Source organism: Phocoena sinus, chromosome 20 (genome assembly GCF_008692025.1).
Source record: "Phocoena sinus isolate mPhoSin1 chromosome 20, mPhoSin1.pri, whole genome shotgun sequence".
Taxonomy (NCBI): Eukaryota; Metazoa; Chordata; class Mammalia; order Artiodactyla; family Phocoenidae; genus Phocoena; species Phocoena sinus.
The window spans coordinates 58,649,010-58,674,478 of NC_045782.1; the positions used below are offsets into that span (position 1 = coordinate 58,649,010).

The following is a 25,469-nucleotide window of genomic DNA, read 5'->3' on the forward strand; positions in this document are numbered from 1 at the left end:
CCAAGTAATATCCAACAGGATGAACGGTACTCAGAAGCCACGCCTCATTTCAATGGAAACTTGCAATGATTCTTGCAGTAAGACTTTCTCAAAACTGTTACAAGATATTATTATGTATACATTACATTTAAAGCACAGTTGGAAAGATGGCATTAAGTAAAGCTGAGATGGAAACATTCGAATCCTTGACTGGCTGTAGAAACGATAAGGAAGTGAGGAACACACGTTCTCAGCAGAGCAGCGGACTAAGAGGTAGCTGCTACTTTCAGTTTTTTAGAAATAACTGCTTAGGACAGCAAAGTCACAACAACGTAACAGCTTCCTTACGCAAAGCTTCCATCAATATATAAGGGCAGCAGGGTGGGCACATTTAAATATAAATAATTTTAAAACTGGTATCTTTTAAAGGTTCAAGTATGGAAAGCAGATGATTAGGCAATTACTTTATGACGAGGGGTTAACTGACAGCCCTGATGGGAGAGTTCTGTCTTGGTCAGATCAGCATGCTTTCGACCACTGACCTGGCTTGCGTCGCAGTCCTGTATATTTTCGGGGGAGGGGAATCATCACTGACAAGAACATTATTCTTCACCGACATCCTCACAGCAGGGGGATCTCATTTTCATTTGGGCTGTATCTTGAGTTTTGTCACAGAGTTAGAAATACACAGCTATATGGCAAAACTTTTTCTTCTTTTCTTGTGACTGTGTTGAGTAAAATCTGACATCTTACAGAGAAAACGAGGTGCTGTAACTTGCTGGCTCCGTTTTCCAACTGTGATTTATACTAACCACTAGCACGTCTGCAGTCTACACGTCTACATCTGCCGCCTTACACAGAGACCTGCAGCCTGTAACGTGAAGCCACAGAGAAGTGAACTGCACTCTGGGCAGAAGGACAGAACTGAATAAAAAAGAGGTTCTCTTCATTTGTCCTAGAGCTTGACAGCCTTTAACTAAAGGCACTCTCTTCTCCCAAACTGTCCGAGGCTTACAGGGGACTACTGCTGGCTGACACCAACTAAACTCCAGTCGCAGACGCTCTTCTTTGCCCTCCACTTTTCAACTCTGCTTTAAAAATGGACCGCGAATAGACGATGGCCTATTCAAAGGCAGTCTTCCGAAAGAAAACTAGTTTTGAACGGATCATGAGGGTCCGTTCAGGATATGCAGTGTTTCCCAACCTTACCTTATTATTTCATGTTTTTTTTAAAAAGGTTATATTGTAGTTTCAAGATATCTCTGAAGTATAAAAGTAGTACTACTAGATCAGGAAAACAATATGGACATGCATCGTTTCAAAAGTGTTACAAGACCACAAGTTTTAAGAGGGTAAACGTTGTTCTTTGGATTTTACCAAAGTTCATTCAAAACAATGTTTAGACTGTAGGATATTTAAGATAGCTGTTTAAATTGTATATTTTTGTACAAGTTCAGTGGGGTTCTTTTAGAAGAATCAAAAGACATGAAAACAAGGGCAGCTTCTTGCCCCAGATTTTGATGAATTTTGATACATCTTTGACAAACATTATATTTCTTCTTTAATGATGTTCCTCAAACAAAACAGTTAGCAAAATATTTGAATTGCCATGTATAATGTCACATTTTAATGTAAACATCAAATAAAGGTACCAAAATTTTTACTAGAGGGAAAAAAAACCTTAAAGCGGCACAACTCTTTATACCACTGGAGAGGGGAAGCCAGATTACGAACATTTACACATGCATAGTGAGGAAAAGAAGATGTTACTAAATTCACGCATTTTTAAAATAGTTATCAAGTCTACTAAGCACCAACAATCCTAAAAATTTTTCAGCTTCATGATTTGTTTAAAAAAAAACACACACTATCAAATTAACATTAAAAACAAGCTTAAAGTGTAGCTTGTCCAAAAAATAATTAAGTATGCCACTGTTTTTTTCATGTTACAAAAAACAGTGGCATATGAAATACACCTGCAAAGAATGCCTTTAACTCTATCCTACAGTGGATGGAGATTACAACAGCACATCATACGTAGTCTAAAACTATAAAAGTTTTAGAATGCAGCATCTTGTCACCAAAAAAAGCTGATAAAACTTAAAGTATTTAGAAGATGCTGCCCCCTTTTTTTTAAAAAATTTTCAATGAATTTAAGCAAAAATAACATACATTTGTACATCAACTGGCCATTTCTGGTACAGAAACCCAGCGTATGGTAATATTACTGAATAAATGTAAATGCTACTTACAATTTTTTTTTCTTTTTAAATACATTTTAGACAAACTTTTTTTCTCCTTTTTTAATAGTTGCACAATTAACCTCTTAGCTGCTAGCTTGATGCAAACATATGTAACAATACACAAATTTAAAAATATTTTTTATTCCACATAAAAGCTGTCAAAATTCCGACTCATGTCAAAAATGCAAAATAATGGAATATACTGTAAAAAAAAAAATTAGTTGCAAGTCTAGCAGCAAAGCAATTGAGAACATACTTAATATTAAAACAAAGGGAACTGTGCATCTATAGGTGAAGTCCAGCTATCTTAATTCTACTGATACAAACAGAAATGAAAACACTCTCCCTGGAGGAAAAAAAAGTGATTATTTAAAATAGGAGTAAAAGCCATTGCTGCCCGATGAGCTCCCCAGGCTGAGTTCCTGGAACAGAGACAGAGGGTCGCTGCTCTTCTTGGCCTGCTCCGGCGGGGGCCTGGGCTTGGGCGGGGCCCGCAGAGCGCTGGCGTACGACATGGCGGGCTTGCTGCCTCCACAGCTCTGCTGGCTGCTGCTGCTGGCCGACTCCGCGATCTGCTTGTTGGGCATGAGTGGGGGGAACTGGCCGAGATGCTGCAGGACGCTGTAATTGAAGGAACTGGACCCCTCAAGGTTTTCAGGCTTCAGATGATCCTCAGGGGGTTTGCCGGTCTTGGGCGGAGCTAGAAGCAGAGAAGAGTAGCACCGATTTAAGGGCAAGCCCAGCGACCCTCAGGCATCTCACTAGTTCAGTGTGTCACAGCTGGTTCTCATCTCCAGGAACTCAGCGACAGGAGAGCCACAAGGACAGACAACTTCTGCCACAACACTCTGCAATCACAACACATCTAACTGAACTTCTCCATCTCATAAACACTGGAAGAAGAATTAACTACGTGAACTGTGATAACTAAACATACAAAACTAAAGGCCAAGTCTGAAGGTTTTGCTTCAAAAAACTAACTTGTACAATTGCACACTTTGCTATTATATTAACTGCTCACAGTTTGAAAATGGGAAAAGACAGGTTCTTTCTTAAATAAAAATGAGCTCTACATGCAGACTTCTGGTTAAAACAGCTTCTATTATTAACCTAAGAAACAGCAGCACCTGGATTCAATTTCTTAAAAATACTCCCTTTTCTTGTAATATGTAAGGAAACATGGAATACGGTGGGGAAAGCTGCTGTAGACTTTACTTCACGTTTCCTATCATCTGCCGAATTCCATGGTCCTTTAATATTCGACTCCACTCTTCCTAACTAATTTTATGGCCCCCAAATCATACCTTGTTTTAAACATTGCTTTTGCTTTCAATCTTTTAAAAGTTTAACTAACATTAGATTGGATTAAAATCATAATACATATTCATTGAGCATAACTTGGAAATTACACAAAGGCCAAAGAAGAAAATAAGTCATTCATACTTCCAAATACCAGAGCTAATTTAACTTGCTGGTGCATTTTTCCCTAAGGATGTCATATAACGCAGATATTTCATAACTTTTTAAAGTAATCTCTCATTTTTAGAAATATGGATAATAGTCAATTTTTCACTTTTCTACACTGTGATAAATGTTATTATAGATAAATATTCCTAAGTATTCACGACTGCTCCCTTAGGATAAATCCCTAGAGGTACAATGGCTGGGTCGTATAGTACATACACAGTGAAAGTTTTCGATTAACTATGGCCAAGCTTCCCTGCAGGAGAATACTGCCCACTTATACTCAGCCAACAACGCTTGCTCATTTCCCTACTACATCACAACACTAGTGTTACTATTTGTTTTAACTTCAGCTTATTTTATAAATAAATAATTATCTTGTAGTTGTACTTTGCACATCTTTGATTACTGACATTTATGGACATTTTCCCTTGCGTTTATTACCTATTTGTGGAAAGTTAAGGAGAAAATATTTCATTTTTTAGTTTTAGTATTTCATTGATTCATTATGCTAATTTCATGTTATTATTTTAAAACTTTAAAAATTCACAAAATTGTTCAAAATTATTTTAAGCCATTTAACAGCTTTCTGGAACGTTTACCACCTTTCTGTCTAAATGTCACTGATTTTGTGAATGAAACAATTGTTTTTAAGAGCATTAGTTTAACAAACACTTCAATATAAAAGTGGCCTGTACTGCCTAATATACAAAATAAACATTTTACTGGCTGTTCAAAAACTTACTATTTTTATTTACTTTACTAAGTCTTATTTACCCATATTCTCATCTTCATGACAATATAATTAGAGTTTAGAATGTTTTCAAGTAAATAATAAATACTTACAGAACAATATTTTAGAGGCAGTTTAACCTAATGCCTACACGCTTATCCAATCATGAATGTAAGATCTCTGTCAATCTCATTTACCATATATGCTCCTGGTAAGACAAACTATTCTTTAAAACTATGAATTTACTAATCTGGCAACCAATGACTTTTTTCAAAATACATATCTCTACCTAATCTTTAATTTTCATCTGTGCATAAAAAGAAAATGCTTGATAAAGTATGCCTTGTCACCAAGAGAAGTGAATAGAACCCGAACACATATGTGTTGGAGAGACGATCCCCACCCTCGCTGAGGACACCGAGGGCCCGCAGTGAGACTGGATCACCCCCTCGATCGCACAGGGTCTATTCTCATGATCTCCTCACTCAGCAGGCAGGCATTTACCAAGTGTGATCAGTACCAAAATGGGAAATCCAAAGTTCAAAAAGGTCAGAGACATGAGCTTTGCTCTCAGGCTTGTAATTGTGGAGAAAATATGGCCATATCATGACCTCTTTCAAATTCCAAACCAATATAATATGAACAATTTCCTTCAACTCAAGAAATAAGTCTCAAACTTCAGAAAGAATTCCCCAAGTGGTGATTATTTTCCTTCTGATTCACCACCGGCAATTGCTACATTCCTCTAAAAATGAAATGAAAATATAAAATAGAATAAAATATAAGAAATACACACACACATACATACTGTTAGACAAGAAGCTGTGCTTCAGGATAGTAGTGATTTTGAATTAATTTTTAAATACTTAGCTAAGTGTTACTTTCAACTAAAGAATACTATTTGTCTCCTAGCAATGAAGAAAATAAGAATTTTATATTTGTGGAGAAGACACCATAAATGACATGTGCTTTGGGCTCAGGAAACTTCAACTTTATCAGATTTTTACTGATTTCGGCCAAAAGCTATCTTAAAATTTAGGCAGAAAAAAAGGAGAAATGATGTTGTCTTTAAAATAAATTATAATACACAAAACAACTAAGAAGTAACAAATTTTCATCACTTATTTGTAATTTAGATGTTTTTCAGGAAATTCAAATATGATGAGTGCATTTCTGTTAGACCTTTGAAATGACAAAGCAGTCCCAGGCAAAATACAACACTTTAACCATAGAAGGTACTAATGAATGTTTAAAGATTAAAATGACCGTGTCTCTTGACAGGAAAGAAACCAATACCTTTTTAATGCTTTTTGACCTACCATGTCTATTGTTCTAAAAATATGCTTGTATGGCACATACTCCAAAATGGGTCAGTTACAGGTACAATGGATTCACATTCTAAAGATGAACAAAATTAATTTAAAATACAAAGGTTGATGCTATCAAGGCAGAAATTCACCGACGATCACAGACTTGTTCACAAAGATAAATGACTACAGCCTACAAAGAGAAGGCTATATAGATCGGGAGAACTCAAACAGTATCATTCTTTACATTCCACATAAAAAAGAGGGAAACAAAGGAAAGATAAACGTGCACTCGTGTTCAAGGCTGAAGAAGACTTCAGACTTCCCAGCACACAGGTTTACAGCCATATCCATTCCAAGGCCTTCCTATGCCTTCTTTCTTTTCTTCTTTGGACTTGGATTTCTCAGTTCATTAGAATATAAGGAATAAACACTGGATTTCTAAATCTCAAAATGTCAGACTTTACTGGTTTCTCTTATGGCCAAACTCTATTGTGTAGCAAACTGTCAACAACTTTACTGACAATAAATCCTTGAAAACTGAAACTGACCTAACCAACTGCCGCCCCCAACCCAGAAGAAAACACGAAAATCCAGAAAACAAGCTTTTCCCAAGCAAAGGTGATCTGATTTAGAAATACATTCTAGGTTCCCTTACTTCTTTCACGCATTCACAGGTTAAAATGATCAAAATGATCAGTTCCCAAATACGGGTAGGTCTACTTACCTTCCAGACCACAAACATGGAACCAATATCGTCCTAAATTAATGTGTACCCTGAGGCCACACCTACGAGCTATGAGCATTAAATACTGTTCCAAGATAAATGTGAATGGAAGGAATGGGAGAAGGAAAAACTCCATAATAACCCAGGAGCTGGTAGTTAAAACTGCAATCGTGGCAACCCCCAACCCTGTCTTACCTATCAACTCTCTGGGCTGAGCTGTCCTGCTGGATCCATTGCACGGAATGTTCTGATAGGGGGTAGATGAGGTGGTGTTTACCCAGGACTCCGGGGAGGAAAAGTTGAAAGAAGATTGGTTATTATGGTCCTGAAGCTCTTTACACTGGGCAAGGCTGTCTTGAGGAGTGCTTACTTCTTCAGAACAAGGCTGGACTGAGCTAGATGAGATTCTTCTTTGGTACAAGGGCCGACCAGGTCCTCTGGGTTCATACTACACAAAGAAAAAGGACAGTTCATAAATCAGTGAAAACTTACACCCCACTCTCTTATGCATACAGCAATCTCACTCTATTAAGTAGAAATTCTCAAAAACACTTTCTTCTGTGACTATCAAAACCCCCAAAAAGCAGCCTGAGCTGTGGACATGGTGTCAGGAGACCTGGGGTCAAAACTCAGTTCTGGCCCTTAGCAGGTATTCCTATGACAACACACATCTAACTTCTGACTCTGTTTTCCTGTCTGTAAAGTATGGGGCTGAACTACCTGTCTTCAGTTCTAAAGTTCTATCCACGTTTTAGGTAACATTAGATTAAGAATAAGAATGAAGAAGCATATCTGCTCAAAATTAAATGGGGAAATTACAGTCACGATCAACTGAATCACAACATCTTGAACACATTCGTCCGTTTGAGACTCATCTCATGGGCCCTTCACAACCTCCTGGTTTGTCATTCCTTAGACCTAATGGTAAGACAGGGTTACTCCCACCCAACAGAGGTACTCCTGATCGCCCTCTCTGCACGTCTTCCTTCGGAAAGTCTTCGACTGAAACGGAACATTTATTATTCTTCAACAAATCCTTCGTATGTTTGAAACCCAATTAACGTTTTTCTCCTCCCTACACTTGCACAACCAAAATTTCTTTGACCCTCCGACAGGATGTATTTGCCAGCATTTCATGATTTTTTAGTGCTACTTAAGTGCCCTCCAGGCTCTCGGGCCTGACTGCTGTGGCCATGCTCAGGCTCAGTTCTAAGAGCAAAGGCAATACGGAGTAGCAGTCAGGTGTTCAGTTAGCCCAGCAGCATCACCCGGCAATTGACCGAGCCTCTTGGGAACTTCATCTGTAAATGTGGCTTCCCTGTCCACAGTGCCTGCCTCTTAGGGCTGCTGTGAGACCTGAGCAAGTTCAGCATGCATAGCATTTGGCACATAGGAAGGTTTGCTGTTGATGTAACCTAAAGGATAAGCTTCCGTGTTAGAGCTTACATGACAGAACAGGATTGGCTTTTTACTGCCCCCTCTCCCTCCCCCGGAAGTAACAGATTTGTTATTCAGTTCGTGGTCATTATGATTGGGAGGAAACTTTCTTTTACCACCGTTGTTACAAATGACTAGAAATCAGGAACTAGAGGTTAGATTACAAAGAAGAGAGAGAGAGAGAGAGGCACAGAAATAGCAGGATTTGGGGGGAATATAAGATATCACAAGCAGATATTGTCAGGCCAATGAAATGCGGGAATTTGTGGGCCTAAGTATGTGAGAGTAAAGTCGTCACGGACGGAACCACAAGGGTACAAACGGGAAGGGAATGGGTCTGGACTGGCTGCCTTGAGCAGAAAGGCGGGAAGGGGAGGGAGGAGAGACCTTCTCTCACTGTTAAATGAGGATGTCCAGGTCATTTCTACGTTTCCAAAGTTTTAGCTACTGGATGAGAAAGGCGAGAGCTAATACTTCCATTCCATTAATACCTTTTCTCATATGTTTTTATTGTTCTTCTGTCTTTATGTATAGTATCTAAATTCATCTTTAGTTTTACTCTGCTTTAAAGGTATTTTTTTCCAATGGTTAAGATCATTCCAAATTTGATTCCTATTTTCTAGAACAGTAACCATTCTAACTAGTGTCAACTGTGAATTTAATCAGCACATTTGAAATTTCTTCATCAAGGTTATTAACTTATGGTGTTGAGTAGAATAACCAACATTCCTAAACTGCTTTATGTTCTGTATGGCTAGGCAATGAATGAACGGTCACAGCAGCTTGTACAGGGTGCCTTTTTTTTTAATCAAGGTTTGTTATGAAGATGATTAGCTCTTAGACTCAAAGTGAAGTGCTTCTTTTTATTACCATGCCCTGAGTGTTCAGCCCAGTCAGAAACTGTAGGGGATCACATTCTAAAGGCTTTATGTGTGGGCTTCCCTGGTGGCGCAGTGGTTGAGAGTCCGCCTGCCGATGCAGGGGATGCGGGTTCGTGCCCCGGTCCGGGAAGATCCCACAAGCTGCGGGGCGGCTGGGCCCGTGAGCCATGGCTGCTGAGCCTGTGCATCCGGAGCCTGTGCTCCGCAACGGGAGAGGCCACAACTGTGAGAGGCCCGCGTACAGCAAAAAAAAAAAAAAAAAAAAAAAAGGCTTTATGTGTGAATACTAAAGTACAAAACTAAAATCTGTTATGGCCTCAGAAAACAGGTTATAATAATCAAATTCCCTGGTGATACTCATATGAATTCCAGGCATTAACTTTATAAGCCCCTTTTTGCAATGAATAGATAGATATGTGAACCACAACACTTAAATGAGGAAAACTAAAAATCAGAAAGCAATGGAAAGCTGATATAAAAGGAGAAAATATTCAATTAAACTTTAAAAAAAATGTGTGTCATTTATATCTTCCAAACTGAAATCCAAAAAAATCACACAGTTGACACGCACAGTACTTGTGGAAGTATTGTGTAACATGTTTATAACAGCTCCTAAGCAGCTGCTGACAAAGATGAATGGGTAGATTAAGTATAAAATACAACTTCAAATGACATTATGAATGCAATTGATCCTCTGTTAGAAAAAGAACCAAAACTTGGCATTGTTTGAATGTTCTTAAAATTAGATATGTTGAAGATTTTATTTATATATTTATATATGTGTATGTATACACACACACACACACACACTCACACATAATATACATACGTACATATATAAATATAATATATAGATCGTCCCCTGGTATACCTACTTCATACAACACAGATGTAGGTAGATGCATGAAAATATGATTTGCTACTTTGGAATGTGTCCTCAAATGTAATTTGAGGATAAGCAGAGAAATCTTGCTGACAACTGAATGAAATGGTTTATACACCAAATAAATTACCTTTTAGCAGTTTTGTAGTTTCCAGCATACAGACCCTGTACAGGTTTTGTTAATTTGCACCTAGCATTTAACTTTCCTCTGAGCTATTATAATGGTACTTGCTCTTTTACCTTTTGGTTTCCAATTGAATGTTGCTAATATATGGAAATGGGATTGACTTGTGTTGACCTTTTACCTCAAAACCTTACTAAATTCACATTAGTCAAAATTAATTTTTGTTGGTTTGTTTTCTGGGTAGATTCCTTGGGTTTTTCTACATTGACAATCATGTCATCTGTGAATAGGGACAGTTTTATTTCTGCCTTTCCAAACTCTGTGTCTTTTCTTTTTATTGATGTACTGCACTGGCTAAGACTTCCAGGATAACGTTGAACAGGAATGTTGAGAGTTGACATCTTAACTCCTTCCTTATCTTAGAAGCGTTCAGCATTCAGTCTCTACCATTAATCGTGATGGTAGCTATAGGATTTTTATAGGTGCCCTTTAACAGGTTGAGGAATATCCCTTCTACTTCTAGTTTGCCAAGAGTTTTTATGAGTGGATGTCCTGTTCTGCCAAATGTGTATATAGGCTTTTTTTTTGGGGGGGGGGATGTCTATTGATATAATCATGTGATTTTTCTCGTTAGACTGTTAGTATGGTGGATTACATTGATTTATTTTCAAACACTGGACCAGCCTTGCATTCTGGAAATAAGCTCCGACATGATTGTAGTGTATTGTTCTTTTTTATATATTGCTGAATTCAATTTGTTAATGTTTTGTTGAGGATATTGCAATGATGTTCACAGATATGTCTGTAGTTTTCTCTTTCTTGTACTGTCTTTGTCTAGTTTTGGTATCAGAGTAATGCTAGCCATATACAGTAAGTTAAGAAGTGTGCCCTTCTCCTCCATTCTCTGGAAGAGATTGTGTAAATTGGTGGTATTTCTTTACATGTTTGGAGGAATTCAGCAGCGAACCATCTGGGCCTGCAGATTTCTTCTTTGGCAGGTTTTTAAACGACAAATTCAATTTTGTTAACAGTTATAAGACTATTCATATGCTATCTATTTAGTCTTCAGTGAGTTTTTGTAGTTTGTGGTATTCAGAGAAGTGATCCACTTTATCTAAGTTGCTGGATTTTATGCAAAGAACTGTTCACAGTATTCCTTTACTGTTATCCTTTTTAATGTCTACTGGATTCAGTGGTATCTCCTCTTTCGTGCCTGATATTGGTAGTTTGTGCTTCTCTCCTTTCCTCTGTCACTCTTGCTAAAGCTTTATCAGTTTTATTGATCTTTCCGAAGAACTGGCTTTGGGTTTCACTGATTTTTCTCTATTATTTTTGTTTTCATTTTTTATTGAATTCGGTTCTCATCTTTATTATTCCCTTCCCTCTGCTTGATTTTAATTTATTTTATTCTTCCTTTTCTAATTTCTTGGGATAGAAGCTTAGATTATTGATCTGAGACATTTTCTAATTTCCCTTGAGACTTCCTCTTTCACTCATTTATTATTTAGATATATGCAGTTTAATTCCCAAGTCTTGGAGATTTTCTGGTTATCCTTTGGTTATGCATTTCTAGTTTAATTCCATTATGGTCAGATAACATATTTTATTGGTGAATGTGACATCTGCACTTGGAAAGATCATATATTCTGCTGTTGTTGGTTGGAGTGTCCTATAAATGTCAACTAAATGCAGTTGGTTAACGATGCTGCTCACTTTTTCTATACCCTGGCTGATTTCCTGTCTATTAGATCTATTAAATACTGAGACGGGAGAGTCAAAGTCTCAAACTATAATTGTGGATTTGTCTGTTACTCCTTTTAGATTTTGCTTCACGTATTTTGAAGTTCTGTTGTTAGATGCATACACACTTAAGACTGTTATTTCCTTTTAATGTACTGACCCTCTTATCAGTACTAATGTCCCTCTTGGATAACTTCCTATGCTCTGAAGTTTACTTTGTCTGACACTAATATAGCCACTCTAGCTTTCTTTTGATTAGTCTTTGCATGGTATGCCTTTCTCCATCCTTTGCTTTTAACTACCTATACTGTTATATATTTTTAACGTTTCTTGTAAATAGCATATAATTAGAACTATTTGAAAAACCCATCCTGACAATCTCTGACTTTTAATTGGTATGTTTAGATCATGTATATAATGTAATTACTGATATGTTTAGATTTAAGTCAGTTGTCTTATGTCTTTTGTTTCCTGTTCATTTCCTGTTTTATGTTCCTTTGTTTTCCTTTTCCTGCCTTCTTTTGGGCTATTTGAACATGTTTTTGTAATTTCATTTTAATTTTGTGATTCTATGTCTCCTTATATGATTTTTAAATAGGTGTTCTAGGGATAATGGAATACATACTTAACTTTTCATCATCTACTTAGAATCTATATTTTATCACTTCAGTTGAGATGTAGAAAACTTATTACCATATTCGGTTCTTTACTCTTCCTCTTTATGCTATAGTTATAGTTGTTTTATATATTATATCTATATATACTGAAAAACAATCAGACAATGTTATATATTTTGCTCTCAACTGGGAATTTTGATAGAACTCAAGGAGAACAGTTTATCATATTTATCCAGATATTTACTGTATCTGTTGCTCAACTTCCATTGCTGATGTGCCTAGTTTCCTTCTGGTATCATTTTCCCTCTGTCTGAAGAACTTCCTTTAACAATTCTTTTAGAGGAGGTCTGCTGGCTAAAAATTCTCTTAGTTTTCCTTTATCAGTAAATGTCTTTATTTTACCATCATTCCTGAAGGACAGTCTTGCAGCATATACATTTCTGGGTTAAAAGTTCTTTTCTTTCAGCACTTTAAAAATGTTTGCCACTTCCTTCTGGCTTCCATGGTTTCTGATGAGAAATCATTAGTCATTTGCATTATTGTTCTCTAATGAGATGTGTTTTCCCTGGCTTCTCTCAAGATTATTTTCTTTGCGTTTTGCTTTTAGCCATTTGATTATAATATGCCCAGGTGCAAATTTCTTTGGGTTTATCCTATTTAGGATTCACTCTGCTCCTTAAATCTGTAGGCTTATGTCTTTCACCAAACTTGGGAAGTTTTCTGCTATTATTTTGTCAGATATTTTTCAGCATCACATTTTTTTCTCCTCTCCTCCTTGGACTCTGATGAAATTCAAAAGATTGAATATTCAACCTCTGTTTTTGTCCCATAGGCCTCTGAGGCTCTGTGTTCCTCCCCACCCCCACACCCCATCCAATCTTTGTTCTTTCTGTAGTGCAGATTAGGTAAATTCTATTGATCTTCAAGTTCACTGACTCTCTCCTCTGTCATTTCCATTCTGCTACTGAGACCATCAAGTGAGTTTTTAAATTTTGGTTATTGCATTTTTCAGTTTTAAAATGTCTACTTGGTTTTGTTTTGTTTTTTTTTAAATATCTTCTCTTTCTCTGCTAAGACTTTTTAACATTTGTTTCAAGAGGTCTGTGATTGCTCTTTGGAGCACTTTAATAATAAGATGCTTTAAAGTGTTTTTCAGATAAGTCCAAAGTCTGTATCATCTTAATGCGGGCACCTGTTGATGGGCTTTTCCTGTGTGAGCTGAGATTTCCATAATTTCTTATATACTGAGTAATCTTGGATTGTATTATGGACATTTTAAATATTAACTCATGAGACCCTGGGTTTGTTTAAATCCTACGGAGAATGTTGATACTGATATTTTTGTTTTAGCAGGCAACTGATGTGGTAATGTTAAGTTCCAACCTGTCTTCTGTGGGCTATGGTTTCAAAGTCAGCTTAGTTTTTAAAGCCTTTGTGGTGCTATCTGGATCTGCACTGAGTGCCTGCCACTCTGGATTCAGTCCGTGACCTGGGCAGAGGTCTATCCATCAGCTCAGTTCTCCATGTCTTTGGTATGCTAATTAGGATCTGATCCATGTATGTGTACATCAGACCTGGGCCCACAAATCCATAAACAATTCCACAGAGTCACTTTCTTAAGCTCCTCCTCTCCATGAGCTCCCTGGTGATTTCTAGGTCCTTGGGAGCCCCCTTGATAGTCCTCTTACCAGAAACCACCCACTCCCACAACGTGCAGAGTCTAGGGCCAAGGGGCAGGAGGACAGACAGGAAAAGGCAACAAGGTCTGGCCCCACCCTCCTGGCACCACAGGCCCACCAAGCAGAGATGGCTCCCCTCCCTCAGAGTTCTAGCTCCCATAAGCTTTTGCTGTGATCAGGGCCATCACAGTGAAATTTTTGACTCCATATTGCAACTAACCTTTAAGAAACTACTAACTGCCAAGTTTTGGTGTAGTATCAAGGGAGAGTATCTATAATTATCTGAAAAGGTCATTAAAATTTAAAATCCCTTTTCCAGGTACATATCTGCATGACAGAGTTTTCTTCATATACGTCAACCAAAATGACATATTGCAGAAGATTTGCAAAACTGAAAAAATGGCACTCTTTTCACTAAACATTTTTGTTTTGGAAAATACACTTATTTTTGTTAACAAGGAATGAGTTTATTATTATAATTTTTAAATGAATTGATATTTATTTTAAATTATTAGTTTTAAACACTGATAGCTTATATTTAAAAAACTGTTGATAGATATTTAAACATCACATAAATAAAAGTTTTTGAGATCCTTCTGACGTGTGCATAAGGCTATTCACTGAAGCACTATTTTTTTTAAATTTTATTTATTTATTTTTTTAATGCAATTGGTGGATCGCTTGGTAAATTCTAATTTTATTTTATTAATTTATTTTTATTTATTTATTTATTTTTGCTGTGTTGGGTCTTTGTTTCTGTGTGAGGGCTTTCTCTAGTTGTGGCAAGCGGGGGCCACTCTTCATCGTGGTGTGCGGGCCTCTCACTATCGCGGACTCTCATGTTGTGGAGCACAGGCTCCAGACGCACAGGCTCAGTAATTGTGGCTCACGGGCCTAGTTGCTCCGCGGCATGTGGGATCCTCCCAGACCAGGGCTTGAACCCGTGTCCCCTGCATTAGCAGGCAGATTCTCAACCACTGTGCCACCAGGGAAGCCCTGAAGCAGTATTTTTTAATAGCAAAGGACTGGAAGCAATCCAAATGTCTGTCAATAGGAGACCAGTTCAATAAACCACGGTACAGCTATATAATGAAAGTACTATGCAGCTGTAAAAAGAATGAGGAAGATTTCTAAATACTGCTATGGATGAGCTCTGATCTATCATGATACACAACAACATGTATAACATGCTACCTTTTATCTACGAAAGGGTGGTACATGTACATACATAAGTATCTGCTTTTATTTTCAAAAAGAAATAATGAGAAGTTTAATTTAAAAAAATAATTGTTTTCTATAGGGGGAAGGGATAAGGAAGGAGTAGAGTCAGGAATGGAAGTTTAACCTGTGAATATCACTTGTTTTATAATTTGGACTTTGGGACCATGTACTGATAAGTGCTTCCTAAAATCAAAATTAGATTTGAAAACTAAAACCAAATAGAAATAAACTCAAATGTTTATCGAATGAGTGCTATAACCACACACAGAAGAATTATTTCAGATACCTTTAAAATCCAGTTTTGTTTGTTTGTTTTTGTTTTTTTGCGGTACGTGGGCCTCCCACTGCCGCGGCCTCTCCCGCCGCGGAGCACAGGCTCCGGACTCGCAGGCCCAGCGGCCACGGCCCACGGGCCCAACCGCTCCGCGGCATGCGGGATCCTCCCGGACCGGGGCACGAACCTGCGTCCCCCACTTCGGCAGGCAGACTCCCAACCACTGTGCCACCAGGGAAGCCCCTAAAATCCAGTATTTTAACTAAATATATCTATGGGATATAGCCTTAGGACAAAATGAACCACACAGATGTCTTCAACTGCATTTATTGCTAATTTAACATCAGTACTGTTATTATGAAACTATTACACACACACCCTTATCTATCTATATCTTATCTATGTGTATGTATATACATATAAAGCAAATAACTAGCTGTTAGTCATTTATTAGGAACAATGATCTCTAGTGTAAAGTGAAAAACACAAATATTAAAAACCCTATAATCCTTCACTGACTTGGAAGTATCAATATGAACTCATGATTTATTTTTCTCTCAAAAAACAAAGTACTTCCCGGCTCTGCCCAGTGAAAAAGCAGGGACAAGCAGTACCAGAGAGCACCTTCAGTACCAGACTATAGTCTCCATCAGGGCTGCCCTGAGAAACACCTGATTCCTGGTCAGGGGCGGAACAGGTACGAGGTGAGCTAGAGACATCTTGTCCTGTCTGAAAGCAAGGAAGCTACCAAAAGTCACTGTCAATATGTCAAAGAACACAGCCACCAATATGAAGGGGCTCCCACTGGCCAGAGACATAACAGTGTGTCCCACTGCAGAATGGCTACAATGAACTGCAAACTCAAATATATAATGATACCTGATTCATGATGATATTCCAAAGGAAAAAACGGTGAGGGGAGCCCGAGTGGTCATCTCTGGGGCCTGCTAAGGTACCAATTCATTACTCTGAAAATTTAGGGCAAGAAAACAAAGGGCAAGAACTACTCATTTTTTCTATATAGGCCAGATTTGAAGGAATGAAACATTTAGTGAGGAGAAGTTCTCTTTCATAGAAGAAAAACAGATACAAAAGAAACAAAGAATTTTTAAATTGCCATCTCTAATGAAACAACAGTTCTAAACAACAGTCATCAATAGCTGCTAAATCTGAAAGGTCGCTGGGAACTTCTAAAATTGGTGGATCAGACTGCTGTCATCTGATCACCGATAAGCGTTAATCAACTTAACATCACTAAAAGCAGAAAACCAGGTATTACGAGCATCTTCCCCTGTATGCATATGAACATACACCTTCACGTAAAATGATATATACAACCTGGTAATTTCTCACTAAAATATCACAGATATCTTTTTATGTCATGAAAACTCATTTATTACACCATATTTAATAGCTGCACTTTATTTCTTCACTCATTTAAAGTTGGAAAATTCTAATGCCCGTAGGACCAGGTCTATAACCTAAACGTGTAATGTAAATCAGACCAGGTGTTGAACAATACGGAGTTATGCTGTGATAAACTAAAGAATACATGCCTGGCACTCAAACTAGTCAAATTTAATTTTCTAAAAAAACCACTGAACAGGTTAAAAAAAAAAATCTGGACTATCAGCCTGTACTCTCTGAGTTTTATCTCATTTCTAGGATATTTAATAATTTTTCACGACTTTACAAATTTACTCGTCTAAAATACCACTAAATTTCATCACTTTACATCTTGTTCAACTATAAATTTTCATACAATATGAAGGTTATTGGTTCTCTAACAAAACTGATTCTCTGGAGATGCTCACGTTTTTCTTTTAATCTAAAAATATGTTTTTGGCCTGGATTTGCGTGATCCAAGAAGAGGCAATGTAACCTTGACCTAAATTAAAATGTCAGGGACACGCAAAGACTCTGGGGCAGAAATCAGACCTTACTCACTTGTGTATTCTCGGCACCTAAACACCATGCCTAGAACCTAAAAGTCCTCAATAAGTATTCAACAAAAGGATTTAAACGTTTAATGTTGAACACATACCATATTTTCTATTTAATTTCCCCAAGCTTTGAAGAAGAAATTCCTGACTATAGAACACTCTTGGGCTCTACTAACTTACTTCAATTTAGCTCCCAGTAAGGTTATGATCTTACGTCTAAAGCAATGTGCTATAGTTTTGTCGACTTACCTAGGAAGAAAGAAACCAGGAGAGGAGTATCACTATAAGATTAAAAACAATATTAGCAAGCCAGGCAATGTGTGTTGGATAAACTGTAGTTTGCAACAGTAATGTCTATGGGTTCATGTCATGTAATCTATTGAAAAGGACTTGATAACTTCTGAAACTGTATTTTTTTTTTAAAGGCATGATCCCCAGTTAATGGTGGAGACTGGCCCAAGACTCCACTAAAATAATAATAAATGAACATAAAGGATCTATAACAATCAAGACTGGATGACTGGCCATCAACATAGGACACATTTCTGGAACACATGGAAGACTGTCTGTGGAAGAAGGATGGAGTTAGAGCTACCAGTTGAGAGGAGAATCAGTCCACTCTGCAGGATTCCAGAGAGGCTCGGGCCTCAGAAACACAAGCTACCATGGAAAGTGAAGGGAGGACGAAGGGATAAAACGGGGGGGGATTAACTGAAAGTCTGTACAGAGAACAAGTAGTCTCACTCTGCACTCCTCCGCAACAACCAGAAGATTCAAGCATTAAAAAGTCCCCAGGGAAAAGCCTGCCAGGCAGTGAGTCATTAAGGAACCGTAAAACTCCCAAACTGCTTTTCAGGGACACAGATAATCAAGGGTTACTGGACATTTAAAGGGAGTCTCCAGCGTAAAAGATGGTCACAGATAAACAGGAAAAAAGGAGGGCCCAGGAAAAAGAAGTAGCAATTATGTTTTTAAAATATTTTTTAAATGCTTTTTTAGTTCTTACTAAAAATCTAAGACAAAACAACAAACTCTCAATTGGTTTCCTCAGAAAAGGCACTGCATTTATAAAAACAAAAATAAGATGCTATGAAAAAGGAAAAACCTGAGAAGGAAGAACTCTTGGAAATTAAAGAATCTGAGGGCTCAAATGTAAAGTGTGATAGAAGGGTCTGTAGGTAAGATGAAGGAAATCTCAGACAGCAGGAAAAATACAAACATTAAAATGTGAGAGGAAGAAAGAATCTGAAGAATCCAGGAAGTCTAACATCTTATCAACAGAAGCTTCAGGAAGTGAGAAACAGAGAATAAAAGATGGTAGGCAATTAGCAAAGAAATAATACAAGACAGTTTCAAAGAGCTGAAGGGTGTGAGTCCTTCAGTTGAGCAATTCTGTCCAAAAGACCCTTCCGTGGTATGCGAGATGCTGGGGACCTGCACTGTTCAGTAAAACGGCGCTGAGCCACACGTGGCTGCTGAGCAACTGAAATGTAGTTAGCAGAAACAAGAAAGAGGTGGTTCTATTTCACCGCATTTCACATCACATCAGATCCATCAGGAATCCCTGTAGATCTTAGCTACAAACAGACCTTGAATTTACTTCTCGCCATTACTACTGCTCCATCATAGTCCAAACCAGCATCATCTCTCACCTAAATAATTATGCCACTCTCCACCATTTCTTTCATATTATTTTAAAATAATTATTTTTAAAATAAAATGCATTATCTTAACAGAAGTTTGAAAACGTCAATGTCACATTAGGTTGATAAGATTCAATCATAATAGAAGCAAAAATTTATCTTAATTTTCAAAACCACAGTACATTTATCTCTGGGTTTTGTTTTGTTTTTCTTGAAAGAAAGGTACACTAAAATGAACGTGACTTTGTACCAAAGTGCATTAAAATCAAGTTAGGTCTAAATAAAGAAAAATACCATTTGAAAGCATTTCACAGGCAAGGGCACTTACACTCTGCAAACAGTATTTTCCCACCAAGCGATGTTCTTTTCCTACATCCAAACACAAGGTAATAGAGGAGATACTAGAAGGAATGCAATATTACATCTAAGAGAGAAATGTCAGGTTCACTGCTGTGACATTTTGAGCTACCTTGACTCATTCTGGCTCTTGTCAAATCTTCTTGAATGTGAAACAGTCAAGTTATCAATTATAGACCACAATCCCTCTTACGATGAAAATATGTCAGCTTAACATAAATAAAATAGTACACAGAAGTTTACCTTCAACTCATAGCTATGATAACTCTGAAGAATAACTATAACTATGAAGAATCACAGTTATCATAATTAATTTCAAAAAAGAAGGTAATGCCAGAGAATTCTGTTTATAATTTTTAAAGAACATTGAGAAATAAATTCCTTATAGTTAATCTTCTGATATTTGAGATCTCCAAGTTAATTATCTGAGCTGTCAAACATTTAGTAGGTAGAAATGGATAGCTCTAAGAATACGGAATTCTAAAATGAACCATCTCCTTCTCTCTCCACCACCATCCCTCCCCTTCTCCGCAAAGGAGAACTTCATATAATTGAAGATTTAATTATTTGGTCTCAAGAACATGATTTGTCTCACCCCTGGTCTCACCCACCCACCTGCCACGTCTACTTCATGTAACTGCAATCACTTCCTGCTTTCTCGGAGTAAACCTTATTTGTGGCATAAGGACATGAACAACAGTGTGATGCTCCAGAAACAACGCGAGACTGGAGGTCAGGAGTCTCAGCTCTGCTGTGATTAGTAACTGCTTAAGTTCTAAGTCCTTCAACATCTCATTGCCTCAGTTTCTTTTTAAAAGGAGGAGTTAGAATAAGTGATCTTCAAGGCCTTGACTAATCCCAAAGTTCTAAGTTTTACTTCAAAGCCTTCAAAAAATCAAAGTCTTTGTCAATGAGGATATATTTTAACTTTTTATTATTAAAAAGTCCAAACATCCATCACCGACCTTAACAGCCATCAACAATTTGATGTATTTGCTAAAATAATTAAAGTGTTATGACATATACAAGCCTATTTAAGTTATTTAAATTTAAAAAACTATAGAGAGCATGCTAACTGATTACAATAGAATGCATTATGGGCAATGAGTTTAAAATTTCAGCTTTTCTCCCCACAGAGGGAAATTCCTATGAAGTACACTGAAAGAGAAGGGCCCGCAAACAAAAATTTGAGAAAAAGATCCCTTGCCTATAAAAATACATATATATTTCTGACAGAGAACGCCTTTTTATTTCCACCTACACTTCAGTCCTGTGGGCCCTTAGGCTGTTCAATATATAAACTATACTTTTCACCTTTTATTTTCTTTCTTCTTTTCTTATTTCCTGACCACTTTTTGTTTCCTGTTGCCTTTGCCCAGTTCTCAGTTTTTTTCCTGAAGAGAAGACTACTCTTTCTACACACATCTCCTGCCAAGCAGATTGCTCCTTTACTTTTAGATGGCAACCCTATCAATGACTGGCATGCAGAATTTAATTTTAGAGTCCTCAGGTCTTAAATAATGTCATTATTTATTCCTTAAAGGCTTATTCTCCTCTGCTGGAGATCCTTAGTCCTGGGTTCAGTATGGACTCCATATATGTTTGTGTGTTTATAAACATTCTTCATGCTTAAACTGTGAATTTGTTATGTTGCTAAACATATGATCATTATTTTCTAAGTCCACTGCTAATATCTCCTTCTAAAAATCAAAGTGTAATGCTAAAGTTTCCAAAGCCATTTAAGAAGAAAAAGCTAAATGACTAAACTCATGTATGAATTTCTATTTTTAAAGATTGTTGTCAGTTTAAGTAAAAATTCATAACCTGCTTACCACTGTTTTATAAGGTACACCTCTAATGTATAAGGTTAGCAAGCCATTAACATGTATATATATAAATAAATAACTGGGGGAAAGGTTAGCAACTTAATGAATTAGGGCTCTATTTATAATTATACTATCAAAGCTAATCACTAAGGAAGAGCTAAATGCTCTGGTGGAAATTCCAAGTCTCATTAACTATGGTGCCAGAAACCTTAATTAAAATAGAGCATCTCATTTAAATGATTAGCTTTGATAATTTAAGCATATTCATGCTTAAATTACAGGTCTAATTTATTAATTTGTTGATCACTGTCTCTGTTATATGCATTAGATACCACATAGTGACGATCTGAGAAGACAGCAATACTACCTGGTCATGCAACATAAATCATGACCTATCATCATCCATCCACCTTTCAAGTCAGAACAGGCAGACTACCTTGATCAGCCAAGAATATAATCTTCAAGCTACATCTGTACAATAATACCTTGCTCATAGAAGGAGACTTGGCGGGGGAGAGGGAGGATGATTAGACAACAGTATGGAAATCACTGAGTATTGAAGGACAAGTACTTCCTGAAAATCGTTTTGAAAACTAACCTCAAAACTAGCTGTTTGAAAGAAAAAAATGAAAATAAACAGATGGGTTAAAAAGTGTCTTTGTTCAAAAGCCAACACATAAGACAGAACTATTTCAAAGCAGATACCTCACAGAGGCTTACTCGTCATCTCTAAGATGGCATAAGTAAATGCTGATTTATAGGAAGCTGATCAGAATGAGTGACTTACAAAAATTCCGTTTTTGTTAGAAGGCCATTACAACAATGCCACCAGCGCAGCACAAAAATGTGCAGCTCCAAATGCTTACTCGGAGACTTTTACAATATGACACTTTTCAAAGGAACTTTCCATTTATTACTAGTGAGGACTTTTAATCAAACTATTATTTCATGGCAAAGTACCTCTTAAATGGCAAAAGCTTTGTTCTGCACCAGTGTTCCGCACTGCTGGCTCTATGTTAAACAAAAGTTTTTTAACGTGATAAAACTATCTCCACTAAAGAAGAATGAGGATTTATCTCTCAAGATAAAATAACTGGAAAGTATAATGGGGAAAAAAATAAGGTCCTGTTCATAAACAAAAAGCAAGGAAAACTCAACCTAAGAATAAATTTAACCAGAAATGAAAACACTACAGAATTTTACAGAGGAACACTCAGAAAACAAAGAAAAAAGGAAGAGAAGGAGGGAAGAAGGAAAAAAAAATTAAAATATTGAAGACTGTACAGTTCCTAAATGAGAGGTTTAAAATATTTGTAAAGACAAAATTTCCCCCAGTTTAAGCTATCCATTTGATGTAAGCGAAATTAAAAACTAAGAAAGGTTTTTGTTTCCGTTTCGGGGAGAGGAGTTCACATAGGTATTCTAAACTTCTGGTAGAAAAACCAGAAAATAACCTCTTCTCCCTGGCACTCCCCAAACCGAAACTAGAAGAAAAAAACAAAGTAATAAGGGAGACGTCACACTATCAAATTAGAATACCAGAAAGTCTCAAAAATTAAAACAGTGTAATTCTGGTACAGAAACATATAGACAGATGAGGAGAAAAATAGAAAGTCCAGAAACAGATTGCAGTATATACTGAAGAACTGCATCTTACTCAGAGATTAGATTGTAAAGATACCATGCAAAATGAAAAACCTTATTCAGATCAAAATTACCCTTGAAAAAATCCCAAATCATGCCAAAATTACTAGAAACTGAATCCTTGGAAGTTCAGAAGCCAAGAGACAACTTCTATTGCTGCTCCTTGCATTTCATCTCCCCCTCCCCCTAACAGCAGTGAGTTGAAACACAAATGTGATACAGTGGTATTATAAAGAATTTAGTATCTGACAAGAAAACTACTATTCTATCTAGTGAATATGCAATCATTTAATAAAGAGTATGAAAACAACTGGCTAAATATTTGGAGAAAATTAAATCATAGCCTCAAGCTTACACTGAAATGTGAAATCAAATTGGAGCAATTTATCAATCTATTTCCAATCAGGAATGGTCTGTAACCTGGTCCAGGTAAGGAAGGCACCTCTGCTCTTTGTTCTCCTTATCTCATCACATCAGTAAAGAACCAGAAGTGGGAGAGGGTGCAGGCACTACAACCAAACCACAGAGCCCTAGCTTCATTCCAAGCAGCTGAGGGCCCGGGCTTTTGAGGTAGGTAAGGAAAATCCATGGATTGATGCCTTAAGCACCTAAATGAGAAGACTCTAAAAATTTTAAGTAGCAAAAAGTGCCACTGAATAGGATCAAGATCACGTTTAGGGATCTTGACCTGGTAGAAAGAAAGGTTTGATGGGGCGATATAACTGAGCACAGCAATTAGGGAAAAAAATTGTTTCACGTCTCCAACAAGTAATACCCCTCCATGACAGCCACATGTTCTCACCTGTGAATGCTATGAAAAGCTATCTGTTACTGCGGGCGAACAAAATTGGCTATCCCAAAATGTCTCTCTGGCTTGAGGATTAATTTAGGCTGATTGTTTTTAAGGCCCAAAAGACTCAGGAAGAATCTCTGACCTTCCCGCTAACTGCCTAAAAGAATGCAGATAGAGGACCTGTTCCAGGAAGGGAGATGTCACCAGAGATCACTATAGTGCGAACTAAGTGTCTAGACAAGGAGGAACCCAGCAAAGCCTGTTTGTTAAAATTCCTCTCTGGGTCCCACTGGCTGCACTGCCGGCAAACCACACACTTGATTTTCCATCTCCAAGCCAACTGCCTTCCTGCACTCTGAACTCCAACCACCACTCCACATCCTTTTGTCTTAGCTGAAGATGGTATTTAAGGTGAGGGCTTTGACCATTTTGGTGAGTTACTCAGTTTTCCTGGGTCTCTCCCATGTACAGATGATATTAAACTTTGTTTGATTTTCTCCTATTAAAGCTGTCTCATGTCAATTTAATTCTCAGACCAGCCAGAAGAATCTAGAAGGGTAGAGGCAATTTCTTCCTCCCCGACATTACAGGAGCTATCCTGGTATAGTGAAATGAGGAATAATTTCTCTAACTTCCACATTTTCCATGCTGACCAGGTATATCATTTGTCAAAAGAAAATCAAAATTATTATTAAAAAAAGAGAAAACTAATGAAACACAACATGAAAAACCATATCTGTTCAAGTTAACTGTTAAGCTAACATCTAGATGTTTTCATCCAACATAAGCTTCATCTACCAAGGTTTCTAGCAATGAAAGAATTAACAGTAGGTAGGGAAATAACACATTTTTCTGTATTGTTAATGTTAAGGAAATTATTTTAAAAGGTTGGAAATAAACAGGAAACATATAAACCATTCATTCTGTGAGATGATTCATGCAAAATCGTTTTGTACAACATAACACACAGAAGTTATCCTAATGTACTGAAAACGTCAAATCCTGGTAAATGTGGTAAAAATAATAGTTTCCTTGTCAAGGTATTTTCTTCAGTGTTGCAAGTCAGTCATCATTTGCGAATCTCATGCATCAAAATAAAGGTGACCAAATGTTTTTGCAAAAGTAATTGCACTCTAAGAACCCACTGACAATTGAAGGTACTTATTCATGTACTCACAGCTAAACAGTAATAACAAACGTTAAGAGCGCGAAGGTACAGAGAACTTAAATTCCAAAACTAAGAAACATTTAAATAGATCAATGATTAAAAGTACACTATTCAGTACCCAACATTATTTAGCAAAGTACAAAACTTTATAAAAACTGTGGCATGTTATTTCCCCCAAACATTATGAACTCATTCTACTGGTTAGATCAAAATATCACAAGGGTTATCAGTAAAAATGGTGGAACGAGGAACTCCATAAAAGCAATGAAAAAACTGACAAAAACCATCACAATCAACTTTCTTGGAATTTAGGAAACTAAAGCTTGCAGCAACCAGGGGAGCACTTAATCAAGAGAAACCAGAAAATTTCAGTAAGAAGAGCAAGATTTGCAGTATTTTCATTTCCCACAGGCCCATGCCCCTGCTTCTCCAGCTGAGTGGTAGCCTTGAAAATAAGACCCTGCGTTTCCAGCACTACTACCAGAGCAGAAGGGGCCTCACTGTCAAAGAGCTGTAATTATTTGTTTTCACCTGTCTGGTACAAAACAACACGACTCTTATCTAACTCAGAACTCAACCAGTGCTGAAGCGGCCATACCGAAATTACTTACAAGGCCGATGTTTTAGTTGCTGCTGCCTGAAGCAATGGATAGCAGTTGGACCAAACAACAGACTAACAAAAAGCTTTGGAGGAAAGGCTGGGTTTTAAGATACTTTAGGGAATAAAGACTTCGAATAGCTCCGACCTGTTCCTCCCTGGGAATCTAGAAGACCACACACATGCTG

General features: G+C 37.3%; 1 protein-coding gene across 7 annotated transcripts in view; it reads right to left on the bottom strand.

Moving 5' to 3' along the window:
- Positions 1-1,622: 1,622 nt before the first annotated feature.
- HELZ (helicase with zinc finger) overlaps positions 1,623-25,469 on the bottom strand; it is a 150,454-nt gene continuing 126,607 nt past the window's right edge. For all 7 annotated transcript variants that reach the window (XM_032615780.1, XM_032615783.1, XM_032615778.1 and 4 more), the window contains 2 exons: positions 6,649-6,901; positions 1,623-2,922 (listed from right to left, as the gene is read on the bottom strand). In XM_032615780.1, the coding sequence (XP_032471671.1) occupies positions 2,588-2,922; positions 6,649-6,901 (588 nt within the window). In that variant the 3' untranslated portion in view covers positions 1,623-2,587. The remainder of the gene's footprint in view (positions 2,923-6,648; positions 6,902-25,469) is intronic.